The sequence below is a fragment of the Sus scrofa genome, chromosome 1 (genome assembly GCF_054392235.1).
Source record: "Sus scrofa isolate SSC_HxYL_T2T_F1_AM1 chromosome 1, Sscrofa_HxYL_maternal_Yorkshire_Landrace_v2.0, whole genome shotgun sequence".
Classification (NCBI taxonomy): domain Eukaryota; kingdom Metazoa; phylum Chordata; class Mammalia; order Artiodactyla; family Suidae; genus Sus; species Sus scrofa.
The window spans coordinates 205,161,234-205,186,684 of record NC_139383.1 but is presented as its reverse complement, the minus strand read 5'-3'; the positions used below and the strand labels follow the sequence as shown (position 1 = coordinate 205,186,684).

Sequence of the window (25,451 nt, the reverse complement as noted above, 5' to 3'; positions counted from 1 at the left end):
AGTTCCCATTGTGGTTCAGTGGTTAATGAATCCGACTAGGAACCATGAGGTTGCGGGTTTGATCCCTGGCCTTGCTAAGTGAGTTAAGGATCTGGCATTGCTGTGAGCTATGGTATAGATCGCAGACATGGCTTGGATCCCGCGTTGCTGTGGCTCTAGCATAGGCTGGTAGCAACAGCTCTGACTGGACCCCTAGCCTGGGAACCTCCATATGCTCCTGGTGTGGCCCTGGAAAAGACAAAAAAGAAAACACACAAATGCACATATTAGATTTTTGTCCTGTCCTTTTCCTTACATTATAGGGGCTGGGCTTTTTAGACATCCATGGAAAATGCACCAAGACTGAACATGCTGAAAGGATAAATTAGGAGATATCGGATAGTTGAGGCTCAAAAGTTAGTGTTTATTTCTATAAATAATTTCATTGGAGTATCCATGTCTTAGTGAAAGCAAATCTGACCAGTATCCATGCAAAGGTAGGTTCAATCCCTTGCCTCACTCAGTGGATTAAGGATCCAGCATTGCTCTGAGCTGTGGTGTAGGTGACAGATGCTGTGGCTGTAGTGTAGGCCGGCAGCTACACCTCTGACTCGACCCCTAGCCTGGGAACCTCCATATGCCCTAGGTGAGGCCCTAAGAAGACAAAAAAAAAATTTTTTTAAAGTAAATATTACTTTTATGTTTCTTTGAATTTTTTTCTTCTGTGTGTCTCACAAGGCAGGCATGCTTTGTTTATGAAGGTTTGCAGTGGTCTGGTGTGCCTAAAAATAAAGAGTTTTCTAAAACATCCTTTATAATTATTATGTTAAAACTTGTTTTTGAGCTATTTATAGCTTATTTAACCACCGTTAAAATCTGTGTAAAAGTTAAAATTCAAGTTTAAATGTTTTTTTTTTAACTTATGTATACTAAAAAAGAAAATAGAAGGACATGACCAAAATTTGGCAAAATAATCAGGATAATAATATTCACAACATCCAATTACTCTTTTCAAACCATTGCCTCTTGGGAGTTCCCCTGTGGCTCAGTGGTTAAGAATCCAGCATTGTCACTGCTGTGGCTCACTTGGCTACTGTGGCTCAGATTCAATCCCTGGCTGGAATTTCTATGTGCCATGGGTGGAAAAAAAAAAAAAAATCAAACTGTTGCCTCCTTCCTTTCTCAAAATAAAAAACTGCCTTCAGGAAAACTAATTTGGAGTTCCCATTGCGGCTCCACGGGTTGATGACCTTACATTGTCTGAGAAGATGCAGGATTGATTCCTGGCCTTCCTCAGTGGGTTGAGGCAAGCTGCAGCATTGGTCACAGATGCAGCTGAAGTCTCTTCTTGTGGCTGTGGTGTAGGCCAGCAGCTGCAGCTCCGATTAGACCCCTAGCCTGGGAACTTCCTTATGTGGCCCTAAAAAGCAAAAAACAAAAACTTAATTTAACTATAAAGTTGAATTTAAAGAGCTGACCCTTACTGATGTTGAGATTAAATTCTTTGGTTTTAAATCTAGAGTAAACAATTCTTTGTTAGAATGAAATTGCTTTCACAACAAAAACATCTTTGCTGTATAAAATTGTGTGATTTTGCACCACTTTTACTGAAAATAAAAAATTCTAGTATTATTGCTTTGTGAAAACCTGCCTTTAACTTATATTCATATCACTGAATTTTTTATGTTGTATTTGAAAGTCATTTAATAAACATTACTTTTAAAGGATGCTAGTAAATAAAGTTAAAATAATTATGTAAATCTATTCTAGTAGTACCACTTTATAATAGGTCTATAAGAGTTCTGGCAGCCCTAGCTTTTGCAGTTTACATGTCATGGCACTTGTTTTTTTGTTTTGTCTGTGCCTGCAGCATGTGACAGGGATCAAACCTGAGCCACAGCAGTGACAACGCCAGATCCTTCAACCTGCTAAGTCATGAGGGGACTCTTGTCACGGCACTTTGAAATTACAAAGTGAAATGTCTACATGTTTATTCTGCTTAAAAATATGACTAATCCTTGAATCAGTGGTTATTCAACTACCTACCATACTATTAGTTGTGGATTTTACTGAAATTTGTTTTTTTGTTTTTATTTTTGTTTTTGGCCACCCTGGAGCTCCTGGGCCAGGGATCAGATCAGAATTGCAGTTGGAACTTTCTCTGCAGCTGCAGCAATTCTGAACCCTTAACCTGCTGACAGGCCAGGGAGCAAATGTGCATCCCTGTGCTCCAGAAACGCTATTGATGCTGTTGTGCCACAGTGGGAACTCCTGAAACGTATTTTATGCATAAGTTTTTGTTTTCTTTTTTTTTTTTAGGGCCATGCCTGTGGCATACAGAAGTTCCCAGGCCAGGGGTGGAATCAGAGCCTTAGCTGCCAGCCTTTGCCTCAGCCATGCCAGATCTGAGCTGCCCCTGTGACCTATGCTGCATCTTGCAGCCATGCTGGATCCTTAACCCACTAAGCAAAGCTGGGGATTGAACCCACATCCTCGTGGATACTAGTCAGGTTCTTAACCCACTAAACCACAATGGGAACTCCTATGCATAAGTTTTTAAAATAAAGTTATGACACTTTTCACTAAAAGTACAATGTCAGAATGGTCATAAAGAGAGCCCAAAGTCCATCTGAACCTTAAAGAATTTCTTCAGTGTCTTCTCTTACTAAAAACAGTATTTACTTTGAATAAAATGCTTCACAGGAAAAGACTGCTAGAGTGAAAATCCTAGATATTTATAAATTTCTACCAGATAATATGGAAACAAATGCAGAGAAGACAAAACACCCTTCAGTCTTGAATTTGGCTTTTATTTCAAAATACATTTAGCATGGAACTATCATTGGACAGAAAATAATAAATCACAAAGAAATGGAATAGTTTCAAATACCTTTTAAGCTAGGTATAAAAATTAATAAGAGAGCATATACCCCAAATTATGGGAAATGTTCCCTAAAATTCGATTCATTAAACACATTCGGAAGAAAAGTTCCTCGCATATTTTCCAACGTACCAATATGTCCCTAAGTGCCTTGGTTTCATTTTAGCTAATAGGTAATGGTCTAAAATTTACTTAAAACTATCAGATGCACTATTGGTAAAAATTACCATGTCCCTAAATTTTTAATCAGAATTATAAAAATATGAGCTCAAATAGTTATGCTGCCCAAAATAGAAACATCTTAAGTTGATACCTCTGGATAATCAGACAGATATTGCACTAAGTCAGTAATTCCATACCTGATGCTCATTTACATGGAAAGTTAATTCTCTTCTTTATGGAAAACTGACTACAAATAAACTTAATGTTAACCTAATTACAGTTACACTTCAAAATATAAAGGCACAGACAGAATAAAGAATAGCTTAATACTTACACTCAAATTTTCCACCATGAAAATAAAAAGGTGAAAACAACAATAGCCTCTAAAGTACTGATACTTTTAAATTTTATAATTTATCTTAAGTATCTAATTAATGGGTATTAAAAGTTAACACTGCTAAATCCAATCCTTTCTAAATAATTTAGAAAAATGGTTTGTTTACATATGAAACATGTGCATTGTCCATCTACAAAGTTCAAGAATTTCCATTCATTGGAAATATCTACCAGCAGTATAAATGATCAAGACAATTTACCAAAAATATATCTTGTTCCTATAACTTACAATGCACAGAAAAATACCTACAAAAATGGAAATATTTATCCATTTAGGTTCCCAATAAATTAGTGAGAAAGTTTAGCCCATTCCACATTTCTTTCTAAACAAAAGCTAAAGAATTGAAGATGGTTTACTTGTAGCCCTGTTAGCTTGACAGATATTTTTTTTAAATATTTGTCTGATTATATGTAACTGAAAATAAAGTTTGTGTCTCATTTTTAATATCACAGTATACATGGCATTTAATTCAGCAACAGAAAGGCACAATTAGCAAGCAATAAAATTCAGTACCTGATTTATTAAACTAATATGCACAACAACTGCAAACAAAGTACATTCAACACAGTGTACAGAACTGGGTGGGGGTGGGGGAAATCCAAAAACTAATTTTTCTGAAAATTTGGTCCATTAAAAATGCCTCCCATGTTCAACATCATGGGTAACATGAAAGGTGATGGCAGTGTAAAAGGAGGCAGTAAATCAATGTGGTAAAATATGAATTCTGGTCTAGTAATTAGCAGTTTGATTGGGAAAAGGCTCCCATAGTAGATAAACATTAAATATATCTGTTAATAACATACCTGTATTAAGTCCAAATACACAGGCACAACTGTTTGCATATTATTTTTGATTTTATAATACACTCCCAAGGTTAGAAAAAACTTAGGTATATTATTTTATATATAACATATATTAGATGACATAATTATATATTATATCTTTAATATATATTATATATAACTTGAATCCATAACAGCACAAAACTCTCCAAATATTACATGAGCATTCCAAGTGGATACTTAATCATTTTTTCAGTGTTGAAATAGCTCAGCTCACCCAAAACAATAACTGGATGTGCAATGATAAAATGCACTGACTCTTGTGAATTTACTTAAATAGTTATTTAAGTTAAATTCCTGCAAAAGCCTAACTCTGATTTGGCTTTTAACTAGAATATAGTTCTAGATATCAGTAACTGATACCTTCCTTTATTATTATAAACAGTATTTCTCCATCAAGAGATACCAATAAAGAAAAATAAGTAAGGAACCAAAAATGTGATAGAGAAACCGACCATTCCATAGGTAATATACCGATAAGGAAGTTCAACTTCCATGTGCTGTCTTGCTTTTCGAACATCATCACATGGTATATTGAAGATTTTACAGGCTAAGGGAATAGTGATCCTTTTCATTATATCTCTGACTACTAGTACAAATACCATCCCTATGAGGATCCGCAATATGGCTTTTCCCAGAAGAGTCACAGAAATGGGGGGCCTAGCTAAAGGTAAAATATCCAGAGGTGGATCTAATGTTAGACCCATTTTATAGGTAAAATGAGATCCACATGCAATTCCAGCACCACTTCCTAGAATCTCAGCTGTGTCTCCACGGGATGTACTCCAGGTGTCAAGAGTGAAAGAAAAGATCCCCAATGCTAAATGAAGCCCGATGATTATTAGAGGAGCATATTTGTGAGTTTGGTTGAAGTTGTCAATCAGGTCCACAAATGGATAGAAGATAGCTAATATTAAAATGGTATATAGGAATCCAGCAATGACATCCTGAGAAAAGAGAAAATTGGGGTTATTTAGTATAATACTATTTTTGGCATTGAAAGAAATACATATATTCACATTATAAATGTTAATAAATAAAAATTTTTAAAGTATGTTACATCCTTAAACTCTAGTAACACATATAATACATGCTAAAACTGTTCTAATATAAAAAGATTTCTTGATAATAATCATTATTTTTATAGTTCTTCCCTTTTACAAATTAATATATATATATTCTATATACCAATTTATATTCAAATCCTAAACAATAAATTATGCTTAAACTATGTAGTTGTATTTCTGGGAAAAACAATATGCAGCTGACCCTTGAACAACCAGATTTGAACTATGTGGAGGACTATGGTCCCTGGTGGGTTGAATCTGAGGATGCACAACCCCTGATCTGGAGGAACTGCGAATATGGAGGAACTAAGCATATGGAGAGGAGACTACAGTTGTAGGTTGATTTTTGACTGTGCTAGGTGACCTCCATGTTAATTAAGGATCAACTGTACTTATTTTTCAAAGATTTCATCTTCATGCATTTAATCAAATAATCATGTAATTCAAGAGGATACAAAGCCTATTTTTCCTTTTCCCATTCATTCATTTATTCACTGAACAAATACTTACTGAGGACCTACGTGTGCCTGACACTATTTTAGGGGCTGAGGATACATTGCTTAAAAAATAAGAAGATTCCAGAGTTCCCATCGTGGCACAGCAGAAATGAATCCGACTAGGAACCCTGGCCTCACTCAATGGGTTAATGATCCCACGTTGCCCGTGAGCTGTGGTATAGGTTGGAGACGTGGCTCGGATCTGGTGTTTCCGTGGCTGCCCCGATTAGACCCCTAGCCTGGGAACCTCCACATGCTGCGGGTGCAGCCCTAAAAAAAAAAAAGAAAGAAAGAAAGAAAGAAAAACAAAAAACAGAAGATTTTTACTGCCATAGAGCTTACATTTTAGTGGGGATGACGAGACAGTAACCTCGTGAGTAAAAATATAGATAAATATTACAATGGCAGGTTGTGTTATGGAGACGCTAACACAAGACAATAGGATATGATCAAAGACCTTATTAGAGTGATTAGGGAAACCTGTCTGAGGAGGTTACACCTGAACAGAGAGATCTTATTCCAAAACAGTCAGCCCTGTCTTTGGACAGGAAAAGTGTTCCAGGTAGAGGGATACCAAGTGCCAAAGCCTTGAGGCAGAAAAGAACCTAGTGAGTTCAAGGTGAGAGAAATCCAGTGTGGCTCCAAACAGTGAGAAAGACAGATGTGCTATGAGATCAAAGAGGTAGGTAGTGGTCAGATCACACAGGGAGGGCCCTTGTAGGTTAGGTACAAGGTCAAAAGTGGTAGTGAGCCACTTAGTGAATGATTCCCAAGTAGGAGTGTAATAAAACCTGCTGTCTGTAAAAGAACACTCCATCTGCTGTGTAGAGACTGGATTACAGGGTAAAGTATGGAAGAAAGGAGACCACTGGAGGCTACTGGTAGTGGTTCATTCTAGATATAGTCCATATGAAGAGAAGTACATAGATGGATTTAGTAAAATATTTTAAAATCAGAGTTGACTAACCACACTGGTGATGATATGAATGTAAGAGAGAAAAGAAAAAGGGATTAAAAAAATGACACCTAGTTTTAGGCACAAACAACTGGATAGATGATAGAAGATAGTTTACTGGAAGAAATAAAGCTATTATTAAAGAAACTTTCCTTTCTGAATCATTCCTGACATACACAATCTCTATTATCTACTCTGTCACTAAAAGAATTCATCAGAAGAGTTGCTTATATTCACTGCCTCCACTTCCTTACTTCCTATTTTTTCCTAAACTCATCACTATACTGAAACCACTCTTTTCATGAATATTAATGACCTTTATGCTGGCAAAAACGATGGTTACTTCTCAACAGCACTCAATACAGTTAAGCAACAGGCTAGTTGCTTAATTAATGTTTTTCTGTCCTAAAGTTTTTATTATGTAATATCAGATACATAGAAAAAGATATGTAGTGTATATATAAAATTATAAAACAAATATCACTACCCAGAAAAAGAACTGTAATATTACTGGTACTCTGAATCTATTGTTACTCTGTTTCCTAGTTCTATCACTCTGCACAGAAACTTGGGTATTGGCTGAATAAATCGCTGCTTTTAAAAACTGTTTTATCACATATCTCCAAAAAAAAAAAAATTACCTAGTTTTGCTTCTCTTTGAGCTTTAAAAAATGTTAAGACAGTGTGCCATCTCCTTTGATTTGCTTTTTACACTTAACATTGAGTTTTTAAGATTCAGCCATCATGTGTAGTTACACAATCTGTAATATTTTGACGTGTAATTATACAATTTTCCCATTTTCCTAGCGATGGTCATTTAGGTTGTTTTCAGGCTTTGGATAGTTCACTGGTTGTGGTTAAGCCTGAATGCTTTCTTAATTGGTATATATTTAGGCCAACCAGTAATATTATGAACAAGGCTATCGTGTTCTTTCTTTTGATAATCCTGGTGTGAGTCTACAAAAGTTTCTTTCAGACATATGCCTAGGAATGGAATGGTAGAATTGTAGGATATGTGTATGTTCAATTTTAAAATACAATAAAGGAGTTCCCCTTGTGGCTCAGTGGGTTAAGAACCTGACTAGTATCCATGAGGATGCAGGTTCAATCCCTGGCCTTGCTCAGTGGGTTAAGGATCCTATGTTGCTGTGAGCTGTGGTGTAAGTCGCAGACACAGCTTGGATCCCACATTGGTGTGGCTGTTGTGTAGGCTAGAAGCTATGGCTCTGATTCAAGCCCGAGCCTGGGAATTTCCATATGCTGTAGGTGCAGCCCTAAAAAGAAAAAAAACAAAGAAGACAAAAACAGAGTTCCCTTTATGGCTTAGCAGTTAATGAACCCACCTAGGATCTATGAGGATACAGGTTCAATCCCTCACCTTGCTCAGTGGGGTAAGGATCTGGCATGACCAATACCTGTGATGTAGGTTGCTGACGTGGTGTAGGTTGCCAACATGGCTCAGATCCCATGTTGCTGTTGCTGTTGCTGTGGCTGTGGCGTAGGCTGGCAGCTGTAACTCTAAATCGACTCCTAGCCTGGGAACCTCCATATGCTGTGGGTGCAGCCCTAAAAAACAAAAAACAAAACCATACAAAAAAGAAAACAATAAAAAATTTCCAAAATGTTTATAGAAATTTTCATTCCATTAGTTTTTGGTATTACTTGATTTTTAATTTGCATTTCCAATTATTAATTAGGCATCATTTCATAAGTTTTTACTGTAATTAGACAAAGATCCCACAAGTGAACCAAAAAAATCTGACTGTACTTTCAGATATGGTCAAATTATGTAACTGTCAAATCCTTTTTTGTTTTTTTATTTTTTGCTTTTTAGGGGCTCACCCGCAGGCATATGGAACTTCCCAGACTAGGAATCAAATCAGCTGGCACAGCAATGCAGGATCCAGGCTGCGTCTGTAACCTACACCACAGTTCATAGCAATGCTGAATCCTTAACCCACTTAGTGTGGACAGGGATCAAACCCACATCCTCATGGCTACTAGTCCAGTTCATTACCACTGAGCCACAACAGGAACTCCACAAATCTTTATTCCTCATGTGTTATACACCTAACTGCCAAACAATTTTACTATATGTTGCCTTTGTTTGCTATCTTACTTCCCCACCTTGTAATTAATAGCACAAGTCTTGGGGAATAAGCGTGGGATTTTGACCATTAAGACAGAAACTGTTGCTTTATTTTTTATTTAAATTTTATGGCTGGGAGTTCCTGTTGTGGCTCAGTGAGTTAAAAGTCCGACTAGTATCCATGAGGATGCGGGTTCAATCCCTGGCCTTACTCAGTGGATTAAGGATCTGACATTGCTGTGAGCTGCAGCATAGGATGTAGATGTGGCTCAAATCTGGCATTGCTAAGGCTGTCATATCATAAGTTCAATAAAGATTTATTATGTATTAAATCTGGAAATGTCCCTTTTCATTTATCCCAATCAGTAAATAGAACTAATGAGGCTAGTGATTTACTAAGACTAGCATTCAAGACAACTGTCAGCTCCTAGCAGGTTTTTTTTTTTTTTTCCCTCAAATTATAGCATATTTCAGGTGTCCTGCTTCTAATCCACAGCCACAGCAACACAGGATCCGAGCCGCATCTGTGACCTACACCACAGTTCACGACAATGCCGGATCCTTAACTCACTGAGTGAGGCCAGGGATCGAATCTGCAATCTCATGATTCCTAGCTGGATTCATTTCTACTGCACCACGACGGGAACTCCCCAACAGGTTTTCTAAAAACAAATTGTATTAAATTGACAGAACACTGTAACCAACTATAATGGAAAAAATAAAAATCATTTAAAAATAAAAATAAAAACAAATTGTATTATTGGAATGCCTTGATTATAAAGGCATTAAGGATGGATTTTGAAATTTTTATCTTTAATTAAAATTCAAATTGGAGTTCCCATCATGGCTCAGTGGTTAATGAACCCAACTAGTATCCCTGAGGATGTGGGTTCAATCCTGGCCTTGCTTAGTGGAGGATCCGGAGTTGCCATGAGCTGTGGTGTAGGTTGCAGATGCAGCTCGGATGCTGTGTTGCTGTGCCTGTGGTGTAGGCTGGCAGCTACAGTTCCAATTCCACCCCTAGCCTGGGAACCTCCATGTGCCATGGGTGAGGCCCTAAAAAGACAAAAAAAAAAAAAAAAATCAAATTTAATACATGTCCACTATAGAAAAACTAAAAAATACATAGATAAACAAAAACAAGTTGTTAGTACCCAAAAATAAGCACTGTTAGAATTCATTGTGTTTACTGTTCTGGATCTTTCTCTATAACACGTTTTTGGGGTTGCTGTTGTTTAGTTTGATTTTTGTTTGTTATAACAATGGGTTTGAGAGGTACATTCTGCTATATGATCTCATAATAACTTTTTTTTTTTTCATTTTCTTTTTCTTTTTTGGCTGCCCTGTGGCATATGGAGTTCCCAGGCCAGGAATCAGATCTGAGATGCACTTAAGGCCTTCAACTTGCCACAGCTGCAGCAACGCTGGATCATGTAACTCACTGTGCTGGGCTGGGGATCAAAGCTGCATCCTGGCATCCTGACGTGCCACAGTGGGAACTCCTCATAATACCTTTCTAAAAAGACTTTTTACATATGGACAAACTTTTAGTGCAATTTTTGGTAAATGTAATTATAACATATTCATAATTTTAATAATATAGGAACAAAATAGTAATTTGGCAATTACTTGACCTAGTAACTTAAAAATGGCTTGTGTTTTAAGAAATTTTCCCACGCCTGGGCATCTATCCAGAACAAACCATGACTCGAAAAGATGCATGTACTCCAGTGTTCTTTGAAGCACTATTTACAATAGCCAAAACATGGAAACTACCTAAATGTCCATCGACAGAGGAGTGGGTAAAGCAGATGTGATACATACACACAAGGGAATATTACTCAGCCATTAAAAGGAAAGAAAGAATGGCATTTGCAGCAACATGGATGGACCTAGAAATTATCATGCTAAGTTAAGTTAATCAGACAATGAGACAGGAATGTCATATGCTATCACTTACATATAGAATCTAAAAAAAGGACACAATGAACTTCTTTGCAGAACAGATACTGACTTATACACTTTAAAAAATTCTTGGTTTCTAAAGAGGATAGGTTGGGAGTGGAGGGATGCACTGGAGGTTTGGGATGGAAATCCCCAACTATAAATGTAATAAAATTCATTGAGAAAAAAATACATTTTGAGAGGCAGACTTAATAATAAGTAAAGGAGGAGTTCCCATGTGGTGCAGCAGAAATGAATCCAACTAGTATCCATGAGGATACAGGTTCAATTCCTGGCCTCACTCAATGGGTCAGGGATCTGGTGTTGCTATGAGCTGTGGTGTAGGTCACAGATGCAGCTCGGATCCTGAATTGCTGTGGCTGTGATGTAGGTTAGCAGCTACAGCTCTGATTTGACACTTAGCCTGGGAACTTCCATATGCTGCAGGTGCGGCCCTAAATAGCAAAAAAATAAAAAAAGTAAAGGAAAAATGAGTGTAGTAGTCCCTCTACTTTTCTGGGGATTCAGAAAATCAATTTAGGTGTTACAAATAAACTAAGCGGTTGCTCTTTGTGTTGTAAAAATAATAACAAAGCATATGGCAAATACTGAATGACCTATTCATTATAAACTACTTAGGACACATTATTAGAACTTTTTTTTTTTTTTCTTTTTTGGGCTGCATCTGTGGCAAATGGAGATTCCCAGGCTAGGGGTCCAATTGGAGCTACAGCTGCCACCTACACCACAGCCACAGCAATGCAGGATCCAAGCTGCATCTGCAATCTACACTAAAGCTGGGTTTAGTGTAGATTGGCAACACTGGATTCTTAACCCACTGAGTGAGGCTGGGGATTGAACCCGCAACCTCATGGTTCCTAGTCAGACTCGTTTCTGCTGTGCCATGACGGGAACTCCTGTTAGAACTTTTTAATGTTAATAAAGACATCTGCTTAAGATGCAAACTATTATATATAAGATGGATCAACAACAAGGTTCTACTGTATAGCACAGGGACCTAGTATATCAATAGCCTATGATAAACCATAATGGAAAAGAATATGAAAAAGAATATATGTAGGTATAACTGAATCACTTTGCTGTACAACAGAAATAAACATGGTACAAATCAACTATACTTCAATAAAATTAAAAAAAATAAAGACATCTGCTTAGCATGGCACCTGTTACCAACTTCTAGGTCATACTCTATCGTTCTATAGTAATTTCACAAACAATGAAGATACAAATGATGATTAAAAAATAGTCCAAAATGCGGGCTATTATTAAAACATTAAAATATACAGGAAAAAAGTGAAAACTGTGGGAAAACATTAGATCAATAATGCACAAAGGGGGAAGGGCCATTCATTATGACTATAAATTCATGTATCAATTATCAAATGAGACAAAGCATATATTACTGATTGGGAATAGTTGTAGCTATAACACAGAATCATAATTTACCATGCTTACAAGTCATCTGTGATTTTACATTTAAAAGAAAAACAACTTGTAATACTACACATAATAAAATTCAGTACCTAGTCAGAATAAAACTGATAAGACATTCTATGGAACAAGATAGTTTCTGAATAATTAAAAGACTGGGATTATCAGACTTACGATATGTTATCAGATTCATGATTTGAAAAGTAATATATCAATATTATTTTTACTTCAGCTGATTCAAGAATGAATATTATCCTGTATCTAAAACATAAACTGAACTCAGCTTGAATACTTAACGAATCCACTATACAGTCCCTTTTTTTTCAGAACAGAATGTTTGAGATTACATATTCAATATAGTAAATTCTTATTCTTCTTTTTATGATTATAATGAACCTAGGGATAATGTTATCATTCAGAGATGTATAACTTTTTTGGTAGTTGTTTAGGTGCAATATTGATAATTGGGAGTATAAAGTAATAACTAACAAGGCACAGAGACGGATAACATTTTCTTGTGACTAATATTAGGTTTGATATGAAAAAGTGATAGTCTATTATACAATTAAGAGCTTAGTCAATGTAGAATTATATGTCAATCCATATTTGCATTAATATAATTATAAAAAATCAAACACAAATAGTCTGCTTCTTAACATAGTGTTTGGGACTTGTGGAAATTTACTGGTGAAGGGGCAACTTCTGGAGGCAAGCAATCTAAGGAAGAAATGGCAACTCACTATTTCTATAGCAATGAGATAAGCTGAGATATTTTTTTGAACAGAAAATTCTAAAAGTATTAACTTGTGAAGGTCAAGAAAAAATTGATATAACCCATTTAAAATGTTTGGATTCCATGAATTAGTTCCTATCTCTTCACCTTTCTTCTGATCCTTTATCTACAGATAATACAGAATATATTCACAGAATATCCTAAGAGACATCACACCAGATGCAAGGACAGAGGACTACTTTTCTCATGTTGCCTGTTCTCTAGTGAGGGTAACAGACAAAGAAAAAAGCAACTGCAGTTTGGCATAAGTGCTATGCCAGAATCAGGCTCAAACTGAAATTGGAAAAAAACAAAAACAAAAACAAAAACAAAAAAAACTGAAACTGGAAGGGAGGAGAAAAGTCCCCTAACTAGTCCTTAGAAAGGAAAGACGGGGACAGTAATAAAACTTTAGGAAACAACATTTTTGTAAGACGTGAAGAACAGAAAGGATAGTCAGGCAAAGGAAAAGGGCATTCCCTGTGGAGGTTAAGGCATCCCTGACAGTACAGAGATGAGAAACACCCTTTGCGTTTGAGGAAACATAAGTCATTCAGTATGGCATCAGATTTGTGTTTTGGGAAGTAAACTAGAGCAGGAAACTAAACACTGTAGAGGCAGTGTCACACTGGAAGTGGAGCTGCTCATTATGAAATGCTGCAGTGATCTGGTTAAGAGATGGTGTAGGCCAGAAGTAGGAAAAAGGTATCAACAGGGCGGAGAGGAAGGGAGGTAGTACATGTGGCTGAAAAGAGTGCAGCATCCCTGCGCCAATGCTTCTGAAACTGAACTGCATTCTCTATGTATAGTATCTAATGTTAAGCCCTAAAATACTGTCAGGAATGAGAAGAAAACTAGAGTTTAATACTTAAATACAAGTGGCACCAGGATAGCTCATTTCCATTTAGTTTCTAATCATTGGGTCCTCACTAATAATGAGCAGAGCTCTCCTTGGTTTCAGTATTTAAATTGTTGGTTTTGACTAAATGGTAGGAAAGGCATAGAAGAGAATGATAAAGAAAATAAAACCAAAACTAGGAGGGAGAAATACTATCATGAGTATAATGGTTATTGTGATTGCTGGAAACTGCCTCTATAAACATGAGAACTACACCAAAGCTTCGCAAAGTATCCTGTTCCTATTTTTGCGAACAAAGTTAAAAGATTGACAATAAGCGTATTTTCTTACTAGATTTCCAAAAAGTTTGAAAATGATTAAAAATTATAAAACTGCCTGTCAATTTTAGAAAAAGTAAAGCACTATGAACATAATGTTGTCCTTACCAGAATGGAGTGCATTCCCATGTAAATTCTACTTAGGCAAACTAGAGAACACCAGCAGGGAATAAGAATCAGTCCATATATAAGAGGATACTAAAGGGGAAAAAAAAAATTAGTTAGATAAATATGGTTAAATATAAACAAGTAAATAAAAAACAAATTACTATACTACAAACTCCAGGAGAACAAGAACTATGTGTTTTGTTTTGTTTTCTCCATTGTATCCCCAGCACCTAGCCCTAAGCATGGCACAGAGCAGACATTCAAGAAATACTTTCGCATGGGAGTTCCTGTTGTGGCTCAACAGAAACTTATCTGACTAGCATCCACGAGGACGCAGGTTTGATCCCTGGCCTCACTCAGTAGGTTAAGGATTCAGTATTGCTGTGAGCTGTGATGTAGGCCAACGGCTATAGCTCCCATTCGATCTCTAGCCTGGGAATCTCCATATGCTATGGGTACGGCCCTAAAAAGACAAAACAAAAAAACAAAAAAACACTTTTGCATGAATGAATGAATCAAATCTAATGTTGCTATAATCTTCACTGTGGGAATTGGCTCATTTTTGCTTCTACAGTAAAGATTCAGTCACTGCCATGCTACAGAAGAAAAACAGCTAAGAGACACACTTTTACTGTGGCGTGAAAGTGCTTCTGGAGTAAAGCCTGAATCTGGTCCAGGTAAGTGTCCTGGCTTCCCTGGCCAGAGCTGTTATCTCCCTCTCACTTCCACCAGTGACTACTACTTGCAATTTCCCCATCTTCCTTTCAATACGGAATATCATGTAATTTGTTTCCCACTTCTGCCCCTCCACTAAAATTTCAAATGGCAACTTTATTGAGAAAAATTTTGGTGGGATAATGGGAGCAGAAAGCCATAAAAAGGGAAAAAACTTAAAATATAGGCAACTCTTAGTACCAATGGCTCTAAAAGAGGAACTGGCTTTGAATCTCCTGATGTTAGAGGGCAGAAGGAAACAAATGATTGATGGACTGCATGGTCATAGGTTTGTAAAGGAAGGAGGGAGGATACACATGAGGCAGTTTATGCCTGATAACCTCAAACTCCTTAATGAAATTAAAGCCAAGATGGTTCAATTTAAGAAATGGGGTTGAAAGAAGGGAGTTAAGTAGGGCTGCAGGAAGAGCAGTAAAGATTCAGTACTATTATTTTTTTGGCCAAGCCAGGGATCAAACTCATGCCACAACAATAACCCAAGCTGTTGTAGTGACAACGCCAGATCCTTAACCTGCTGTACCACAAGAGAACTCCAGTACATAGTTGTTTTGATTTGATTTCTCTACTGCATTTAACATGGTCCACATGTTTCCTCTTTTTGGCTGTGCCCAAGGAGTGCAAAAGATCCTGGACAAGGGATCAAACCTACACCACAGCAATGACCTGAGCCACTGCAGTGACAATGCTGGATCCTTAACTGGCTGTGCCACCAAGGGACTCCCACACATTTCTTCTTGAAAGTCTAAATACCCTAGATTTCTACAGTATCACAATCTCATGGTTCCCCTTTCACCATCAGTTTTTTTCTGTTTTCCACACAAAAGCAGGTATTCCAGATTGTTCCTTAAACATTGGAATAATTAATGATTCTGCCCTTAGTAATTATTTTAAGTCTCACTTTTTCCTATTTTTTAACTGCTACTTAGCATGCTGAAGATCTATCCATGTCCTTGGGCTAAGAACCATTTAGCTATCCCTGTACTTATCTCCAGCCTGAGATCCTTCTGGCGTTACGTCCACTATAATTGACACTGGACTCACCATCCTGCCACCTATACTTGTCCACGCTCTCATTTTCCCTTTTTCACTTGGAAGCATCATAGTCTAAATAAGAGGCATGAATTATCCTTGATTTTTTTTTCCTTATCCCTCAATGCAACTAATAACCAAGTCTTCTGATTTTACCATCTACATATTTCTTAATTTTGTCTCTTCTCCACCCTATTTATACTACATTTATTCAGATCCTTAGAGTTTCTTTTCTAGGCTCTACCTATTTCTTCAGTCATTTTCCCATATGCATGAGTAACTTGGTTAACCAGGAGGCAGACATGTAATCATATAAGGAGGTTAAGGACTATGATAGGCATACACTAAACATATCTAAGGAAGTCTAAGGTATCCCTTAGATACTTAGTTTAAGGATGTTAGCCAAGTCTCCCAGATTAAGATAAGTAGGATTTAATCTTTAGAGAAAAAAAGCACAGGGCAAAAAAAGACAGAGGACATTTCAAACAGCAGGAGCAAATGAGAAAAGGCTTATGTGCAAGAAATTGTAAGTAGTGAGGTTTTCTAGGAGATTAAGTTTACATTCTTGCTGAGGAAAGGCACTAAATAATTAACATAAAATATGCAAATTATATAAAACATGGCAAGTATTATGGAGAAATGAAAGAGAATAGGTGTTGAAACATTAATGTTCACCAAGTATTTCTTGTGCTCCTCTTGCAGTTAGAATGGGACCATGTGACTCGTCTAGGTCAGTGAACTGGGGAAAAGGTAACTTATGCCACTTCGAATCATTCGATGAACTCTCTCTTCTCCAGAGATGTGAGGCTGGAAGCCACATGTTGAGATGCACCACAAGACAGGCAGACTTCCATCAGCCTGGGTCCCTGAGGTTCTAAGTGGAACAGAGTTGTTTGCTAACCCATAATGACTATGAAACAAATGAGAAATAAGCTTTTGTTGTTTTCAGGGTTAAGTCATTACCACAGTATAACTACACCTATCATAATTAAATTAAAGCAGTAATAGAAATAGGATCAGGAGTATGGGAGTGTGAATGGGGCAGGTTAAGGTATTAAAAGATAGTCAGTGTAGGCTTTATATATGGAAGTTTAGACTTGAGGCAAGCCTGGATGGAAGTGAGAGGATTTGCCAGTTGGCTATCTGAGGGAAGAATGTATATGAGGGAGAGGGACCAGGCAGAGCAAAATTTCTAATGAGGAAACATGGCTGGCAAAGAGGCCGGCATGGCCGGAACAGAGAGCAGGTAAGAGGAGAGGTAAGAGAACTAAAGGCAACCAGGGCAAGCAAGCCTGAGAGGCCATGTACGAAATCTGACTTTGGGCAGATCAAGTGGAGACCAGTGCAGTGTTCTGAGCAGAGCAGTGTCATGCCATTAAACAATAAGGGACCCAGGGTGGAAGCAAGGAGATCAGTTAGAATTTAGGTGAGATGGTGACAGTGGCTTCTGTCTCTGTAGCAGGCACTCAGGCCTTTCCTTTTCCGTTAATTTAAAAAAATACTATTAATAGCAAGGGAGAGCCGAAGAAGTAAAACAAAAACAAAAAACACTGCCATGAAAGTCTACTATGTTTATTTTCTTTCACTTAGGCCCCCTAAGGAAGTAAAAAATGTACAGTTATTGATGGAAGTTCTCTGTACACAACAGATTGAAGAAAAATTCATTTAGGAGTTTCCGGTGTGGCTCAGTGGTAACGAACCTGACTAGTATCCATGAGGATGTGAGTTCAATTCCTGGCTTCACTCAGTGGGTTAACAAAAGTGTGGCTGTGGCTATGGTGTAGGACAGTACCTGCAGTTCTGATTTGACCCCTAGCATGGGAACCTCCATATGATACAGGTGTGGTCCCAAAAAGCAAAAAAAAAAAAAAAAAGTTCATTTATAGTGTCTCAAAAGCTAGGACTGAAAGTAGGGGAAGGGAGTATTTTTGAGTAGGGACAATGAAACTGAATTTAACTTAATTCCCATTTATTCAGGTTTACTATTTTCAAGGTGTTAAACAGAAGAATGAGGAATGCAGTCAAGCTAGATGCAGAGGCTTTCCCCTATTCCAGAGCACCTTTATATCTCGTTGGGGTAGGATGACTACTTCGGAAAAGAATAAGCACTTTTAATGTCATTGATTGGTCAATTTTTTCAGCCATTAGTCTCTACTTTCAGAATATTTTCCCTAGCTTTATTTATTTATTTATTTATTGATTCATTTATTTATTTTGTGGAAAGAAACACAACTGAGGTAAGACCTGATCCAGTTCAGACCACATCACATTTACTCCCCATGGAATAACAGAATTCAGTGTAATTACAGTATCAAATTAAAGAAATATCTTGCCAGTATTTTTAAGCAGATAAAAAAGACCATAGATCTTAATGACTGGAGTAAATGAAACAAACTAGATAAACTAGAAAAAGGAATACTCCTAAAGTGAGAATGTGTTAGGGGACAGAAAATTATCCATAATAACTAATTCACCTGGCACGTTTATTTATTGGTTTTGTTTGTTTGTTTGTTTGTTTTTAGGGCCACACCTGTGGCATATGGAAGTTCCCAGGCTAGGGGGTCAAATTGGAGCTGCAGCTGCTGGCCTACATCACAGCCACAGCTACGTAGGATCCAGACTGCATCTGCAATCTATACCACAGCTCATGGCAATTCAGGATTGAGCCAGACTAATACCTCTGAGCATGTGGGTTTGATCCCTTGCCCCACTCAGGGATTTCTTCAAAAAAGAAATCACAGGGTAATTATGAAATAGAGATAAATAAAAACAAAACACAACATACCAAAAAACCATGTCATACAATAAAAGCAGCACTCAGAGGGAATGTATAGCAGTGGAGCCCTACATTAAAAAGAAAGACATCAGTCACAACTCTATTATCTTGAAGACATGAAAAAGACAAACAAACTAAATGTAAAGCTAGTAATAGAGGGAAATAATAAAATGACAAGAGTAGAAAAAAAAAAAAGAGAATAGAGGAGTTCCCGTCATGGCTCAGCAGTAACGATCCTGACTGGTGTCCATGAGGACTCAGGTTCAATCCCTGGCCTCACCTCCCTCAGGGTGTTGAGGATCCGGCATTGCCATGAGCTGTGGTGTGGGTCACAGACATGGCTCAGATCTGGCATTGCTGTAGCTGTGGCATAGCCTGGCAGCTGCAGCTCCAATTTAACCCCTACCCTAGGAACCTCCATATGCCATGGATGCAGCCCTAAAAAGACTAAAAAAAAAAAGAGAGAGAGAGAATAGAAAAACAAGGAAATAGACAAAACTAAAAGTTATTTCTTTGAAAAGTCAACAAAATTAACAAATCTAGTCTGACTGACCAAAAAAAGAAGATGCAAATAATTAAAATCAGAAATAAAAGTGGAAACATTACTATTGATATTACAGAAATAAAAAGGATTATAAAATTATGAACAGTCATATGCTAACAAATTAGATAACCTAGAGGAAACACGCAAATTCCTAGAAAAATGCAAATTACCAAAACTGACTCAAGGAGAAATACAGAAGTTCCCATCATGGCGAAGTGGAAACAAATCCGACTAGGAACCATGAGGTTGCAGGTTCGCTCCCTGGCCTCGCTCAGTGGGTTAAGGATCTGGTGTTGCAGTGAGCTATGGTGTAGGTTGCAGACATGGCTCGGACTGGCATTGCTGTGGCTCTGGTGTAGGCCGGCAGTAACAGCTCTGATTCGACCCCTAGCCTGGGAACCTCCATATGCTGAGGATGCAGCCCTAAAAAGACAAAAGACAAAAAAAAAAAAAAAAAAAGTCTAAACAGATGTATAACAAGTAAAGAAATTGAATCCGTAATCAAAAACCTCCAAAGAAAAGCCCAAGTCGAGACTTTTTTACTGGTTAACTCCACCAAACATTTAAGATTTAATATCAGTATTTCTGAAGTTCTTACAAAAAAACAGAAGCAGAGAGAACACTTCCTAACTCAATCTAGGAGGCCATTATTACACTGATACCAAAACCAGACAAGAAAACTACAGACCAATATCCTTGATGCAAAAATCTTCTACGAAGTATGAGCAGACAAAATCCAACATCACATTAAAAGCATTACACACCATGACCAAGTAGAATTTATGCCAAAAATGCGAGAGTGGTTAAGCAAAGAAAAAACAATGAAATACACAACATTAACAGAATAAGTTAAAAACAAACAAAAAAATGAAAAACAACCCACAGGATCATTCAATTGATACAGAACAAGCATTTGATAAAATCCCAAATTCCTTCTAATAAAAGCTCTCGAAAAGCAAGGAATAGAAAAGAACTTCCTTAACATGATAAAGAGCATTCATGATATATTTACAAATGTTACATACAATGGCTGAAAGAATGAAAAGTGCCTCCCAGCCCTACCCTCCAAGACAAGGAACAAGACAAGGATGTCTGTCTCTCACCATGGCTATCTAACATTATATTGTAAGTTCTAGCCAAAGCAATTAGGCAAAAGATATTTTAAAAGTTCTAACTTAGAAAGGAAGTGATCTCTATTCACAGATGACATGATCTTAAAAATAGAAAATCCCAAAGAATCCACAAAAAACTACTAGAGTTAAAAAGAAATACTAGAGTTAAATGAATTCAGCTAAGTTGGCAGGTACAAGATGAGTGCACAAAAATAAGTTTTGTTTCTATATACCAGCAATGAGCAATCTGAAAAGAAAATTAATAATCTAATTTATAACAGCACCCAAAAGAATAAAACACCAAAGAATAAATTTAACCAAATAAATGAAAAGAATGGTACACTGAAAACTATAAAACATTACTGAAAGAAATTAAAGACCCTTATCCTTGATACAGGATATATTTATGCATTAGGATATATTTTATTTATATTCAACATATATATATTTACAAATATTTATATGTACTTGAAATAACAGTATGTATTTTAGTTATTGTCTCTTTTCTCAAGAATGTAACTTTCATGCGGGCAGGGACCAGAGCCTATTTCGTTGACTGCTTTATTATCAGTGACTATAGCAGTGTTTGCACATAGTAAACAGTCAATAAATACTTGCTAAATGAAGTAAACATGAGCCTTTAGTCACTCAGAACATCAGTCTTACAGTATCATATTCAAGATAACTTGGGGTCAAAGATAACTATTATCATTCAATTCCTGGCCTCAAACCTGAGCTCTGCTAAACTAGTTCTCAGAGCATCCCTGGAATCCACCATAATAAACTGCAATCTGAAAATCTTTTTTTTTTTTCCTTTTATAGCCGCACCTGTGGCATAAAGAGGTTCCTGGGCCAGGAGTGGAATCCAGAACTGCAGGTGAAGCCTAGACCATAGCCACAGCATCCAAGCAGCGATTGGAACTGACGCCTAAGCTCATGACAGCACTGGATCCTGAACCCACCAAACTAGGCCAGAGATTGAACCTGTGTCCTCACAGATAACATGTCAGGCTCTTAACCTGCTGAATCACAATGGGAACTCCTGAAAATCCTTTTGAGTAAACCTGGGAAAGAGAATTCTTAATACTTGTTTTAGAATAAACATTATTAGGTAAGGGTTCTGTAGTTTAAGCTTTTAAAAGTAATATGCACATTCTAAAACAAAGTTAACTCAGGAGTTCCCATCGTGGTGCATCGGAAACAAATCTGACTAGGAACCATGAAGTTTCGGGTTCCGATCCCTGGCCTTGCTCAGTGCGTTAAGGATCCAGCATCATCGTGTGCTGTGGTGTAGGTCGCAGACGCGGCTCAGATCTGGCATTACTGTGGCTCTGGCATAGGCCGGCGGCAACAGCTCCAATTCAACCCCTAGCCTGGGAACCTCCATATGCTGCGGGTGCAGCCCTAAGAAAAAAGACAATAAATAAATAAATAAAAATAAAATAAAACAAAGTAACTCAAGTTGCATAGAAATATAAAAGCCAGTTTCGTATTTGACATTCAAGAGCACATTTTTTTTTTCTTTTTATGGCCGCACCTGCAGCATATGGAAGTTAGCAGGGTAGGGGTCAAATAGGAGCTGCAGCTAGTAGCCTATACCACAGCCACAGCAATGCCAGATCCAAGCCACACCTGCAACCCTACGCCATAGCTCACAGCAATGCTAGATCCTTAACCCACTGAGTGACGCCATGTAGGGAACTCTAGTCGGCTTCTTAACCCACTGAGCCACAACAGGAACTCCCAATAGCACATTTGAAACTGCATTTTCTGTACTAAAAGCAAAAATAAAAAACTTAATCAAAATAGCATGTTTCCCTTTATGGTACTTTACACACTGGTAGACTAATGTAGAGTAGTAACACATTAGTTCAAATCAGTAAAACAAAATCTCACCCATACACAGTTAAATGCACATTAACAAAAATGTGTACCACAACATTTCCAACTCAATCTATTGTTTTGACCAACACGCATTTGTTGTCATCTGTTTTAAAATTTCAAATTCTTAAATGACAACAATTTAGCAACAGACCTAATTATAATTTAAAATATTATATATAGAGATATATAGATAGATTTCCCCCCCCTTTTTTTGGCCACCCCACAGCATATGGAGTTCCCTAGCCAGGAATCAGATCTGAGCAGTAGTCGTGACCTAAGCAGCAGCTTCAGCAACACTGATCCTTAACTCACTGTGTTGGGTAGGGCCAAACCTGTGTCCCAGCACTCCCTAGACACCACTGATCCTGTTGCACCACAGTGAGAATTCCTAAAGTGTATTTTATATTATAAACCACAATAAGGAAAGTACTATTTATTATCAAACTAGTTGATGTAGCCTTATGTTAACAAAAATAGGGTCCATTTCCCAATTCCAATAATAGGGAAGGGATTTGTGAGGAAAAAAAGTCCCAGAAAATTTCTCCAGTGTCTAGAGTGGACTCTGTGGATTTTTTTTAAATCCCTAATTCAAATCTCTAGGGTTGAGAGCTGAGAGCAGATCCAGCCTGGGATGATGAGAGTTCTTTGGGAGCTGCCTCAGCACTTGGGAGAGTAAATGAAGCAGTGGCGATTAAGTAGGGTAATTTTCAAAATACCAAAGAATAGAAATATCTATAAATAAAAATCTGTAATAGAAAATTCAAACTGGATTTTTTTTATATCCCACATTCAATTCTAGGCAGATGTTAGACGAAATGCATATGGGTTTTTTCTTGTTAACTTACTACGTACCAGGCACTATTCTAAGAGCTTTACAAATCACAAATCATCAGAACAACCCTAAGAGGTAGATAGATGTTCTAATTTAAATTAAGCAGGCACAGAGAGGTCCAAGATCAAATAAGTATTAAGTTACAGAGCTGAGATGCAAACACACGGTAAGTCTGATTTCCAGGTCAGCTCTTCACCACTCACTAAGCTGTATAATGTGTTTTAATTACTTGCATCCCTAGGATCAAAAATTAAACACATATTTTATTTAGCTTTTCTTAGAATGGATACTAGGTACAAATTTCACTTAGAGGTAGAAAGGCTCTTATATTAATTCTACTCCCCTGTCTTAACAGACTCAGGGATGCTAAATAACATTTAGCATTATATTCTAGTAGCCTATTGTGATGCCTTTCAAATTTACCACACTTGTTATGTTATACTTTTATCACTACACAAATAGGTAATAATTTTTTAAATTTGGTAGGGGTTTCCAGTTTCTATTTTCTTTAAGAATGTTGAACTTTGCTAAATTTATGTACTTTCTCTAAAAAGAATGTTTTAAATATTTAGATCTTAACCAAAAAAAGATGAAAAAAAGTCAAATCTTCACATTTTCAAATAAAAATTTACCTAACCCCAAACAGATTACATAACCTCCTAGATGTTTTTAATTTCATGTCACAATCTAACATTTCTATTGCTAATCCTATTACAGGAACAAACTTATTCTAAACATTTCCTTCAGTTATTCTACCAAATGGTTTTATTTTTACTTATATGCTTTCCTTAAATATCATACATAGTCAGAATTATTTTTTATATTAGGACATTTTCCATTTACATTCATTGAAGTTAGCAAAAGAAGTTAATAAAATGATTTATAGTTAAAGCAATTACACAGTCTTTAGTAGAATTAAAACATTTTTAAAGTAACTTAAACATGAGACAAAGGCAAGCACCAAGAAAAAAATTATATGTTGAATTTGAAGAATGGATAGTGTTGGAGTTCCCATTGTGGCGCAGTAGAAACAAGTCTGACTAGATTCCATGAGGATGCAGGTTTGATACCTGGCCTCGTTCAGTGGGTTGGGGATCTGGTGTTGCTGTGAGCTGTGGTGTGGGTCACAGACTCACTCAGCTTGGATCCCGAGTTGCTATGGCTGTGGTGTAGGCTGGCAGCTACAGCTCTGATTCGACCCCTAGCCTGGGAACTTCCATATGCTGCAGATGTGGCCCTAAAAAGAAAAAAAAAAAAAGTTACTGATTATAATGTAGTGGCTGAAAATTACAGTTTTTGGAGCTACAAAGACCTGGCTTCAGCCACTTACTACATGCATTTATTGGGACTCTACAAATGTAAATAACAGAAATCAAATTATCTTGAATTGAAGGGAGAAAAAGAGAGATGTATTATAAGGGAGAAAAAGAGAGATATATTATGAAGATACTATATCTCACAGAATCCTGGGTCAGAATGAGGCTGTTTTAAAAAGAAATTGGAATTATAAACTGGCAGTCACAGTCTTATGTATCGACTTCATTGCTCTTTTTCTGCAGATTAGCTTCTGTTTTTTCAGTTCACATGGTAGATTAAGGTTTCTGATGTACTACTTCTTCTTTGAGGCAACTTGCCCAAACAGTACTCTTAGTTCCTGACAGGCAGATCACATAGAGAAATCACAGCAGCCCTCTGGATGGGGGAGCCTTTAGAGGGCTGGGAGCTAGGCTGACTCCCCAGGAGCTGCCTGGGTCTTCAGCTGTGGGATCGTAGGCTAGTTTCATACTCTCTTTGCAGTGCAGTTTCCTCATTTATAAAGATAATATCAACAGTAAGGGCAACAACTCTACAGCATACAAGTATTTTTTCAGATGAAAATGTTAATAACATTTGCTAGGAATTTTTACTGACAGAATATGTATGACATAATGTAGTTAACCAGAATTCTTGGGAGAAAAAGAATCCGTAAGATGTGTATGACTACATATATACTGAGAGATTTATTGTAAAGAGTTGGCTTTATGGAGTTCCCGTCGTGGCTCAATGGTTAACGAATCTGACTAGGAACCATGACGCCTTGCTCAGTGGGTTAAGGATCCGGCATTGCCGTGAGCTATGGTGTAGGTCGCAGAAGCGGCTTGGATCCTGCGTTGCTGTGGCTCTGGCGTAGGCCTGCAGCTACAGCTCCAATGAGACCCCTAGCCTGGGAACCTCCATA

At 37.2% G+C, this 25,451-nt stretch overlaps 1 protein-coding gene across 3 annotated transcripts in view; it reads right to left on the bottom strand.

Annotated features, from left to right (window-relative positions):
- Window positions 1-2,768: 2,768 nt before the first annotated feature.
- SGPP1 (sphingosine-1-phosphate phosphatase 1) overlaps window positions 2,769-25,451 on the bottom strand; it is a 28,971-nt gene continuing 6,288 nt past the window's right edge. The window contains exons 2-3 of one of the 3 annotated variants that reach the window (XM_003353501.5): window positions 14,322-14,411; window positions 2,769-5,208 (exon numbers count right to left, since the gene is read on the bottom strand). In XM_003353501.5, the coding sequence (XP_003353549.3) occupies window positions 4,657-5,208; window positions 14,322-14,411 (642 nt within the window). In that variant the 3' untranslated portion in view covers window positions 2,769-4,656. Of the gene's footprint in view, window positions 5,209-14,321; window positions 14,412-18,875; window positions 18,930-25,451 lie in introns of those variants that run through there. The other 2 variants (XM_013993487.3, XM_084983136.1) reach the window with 2 other exon arrangements.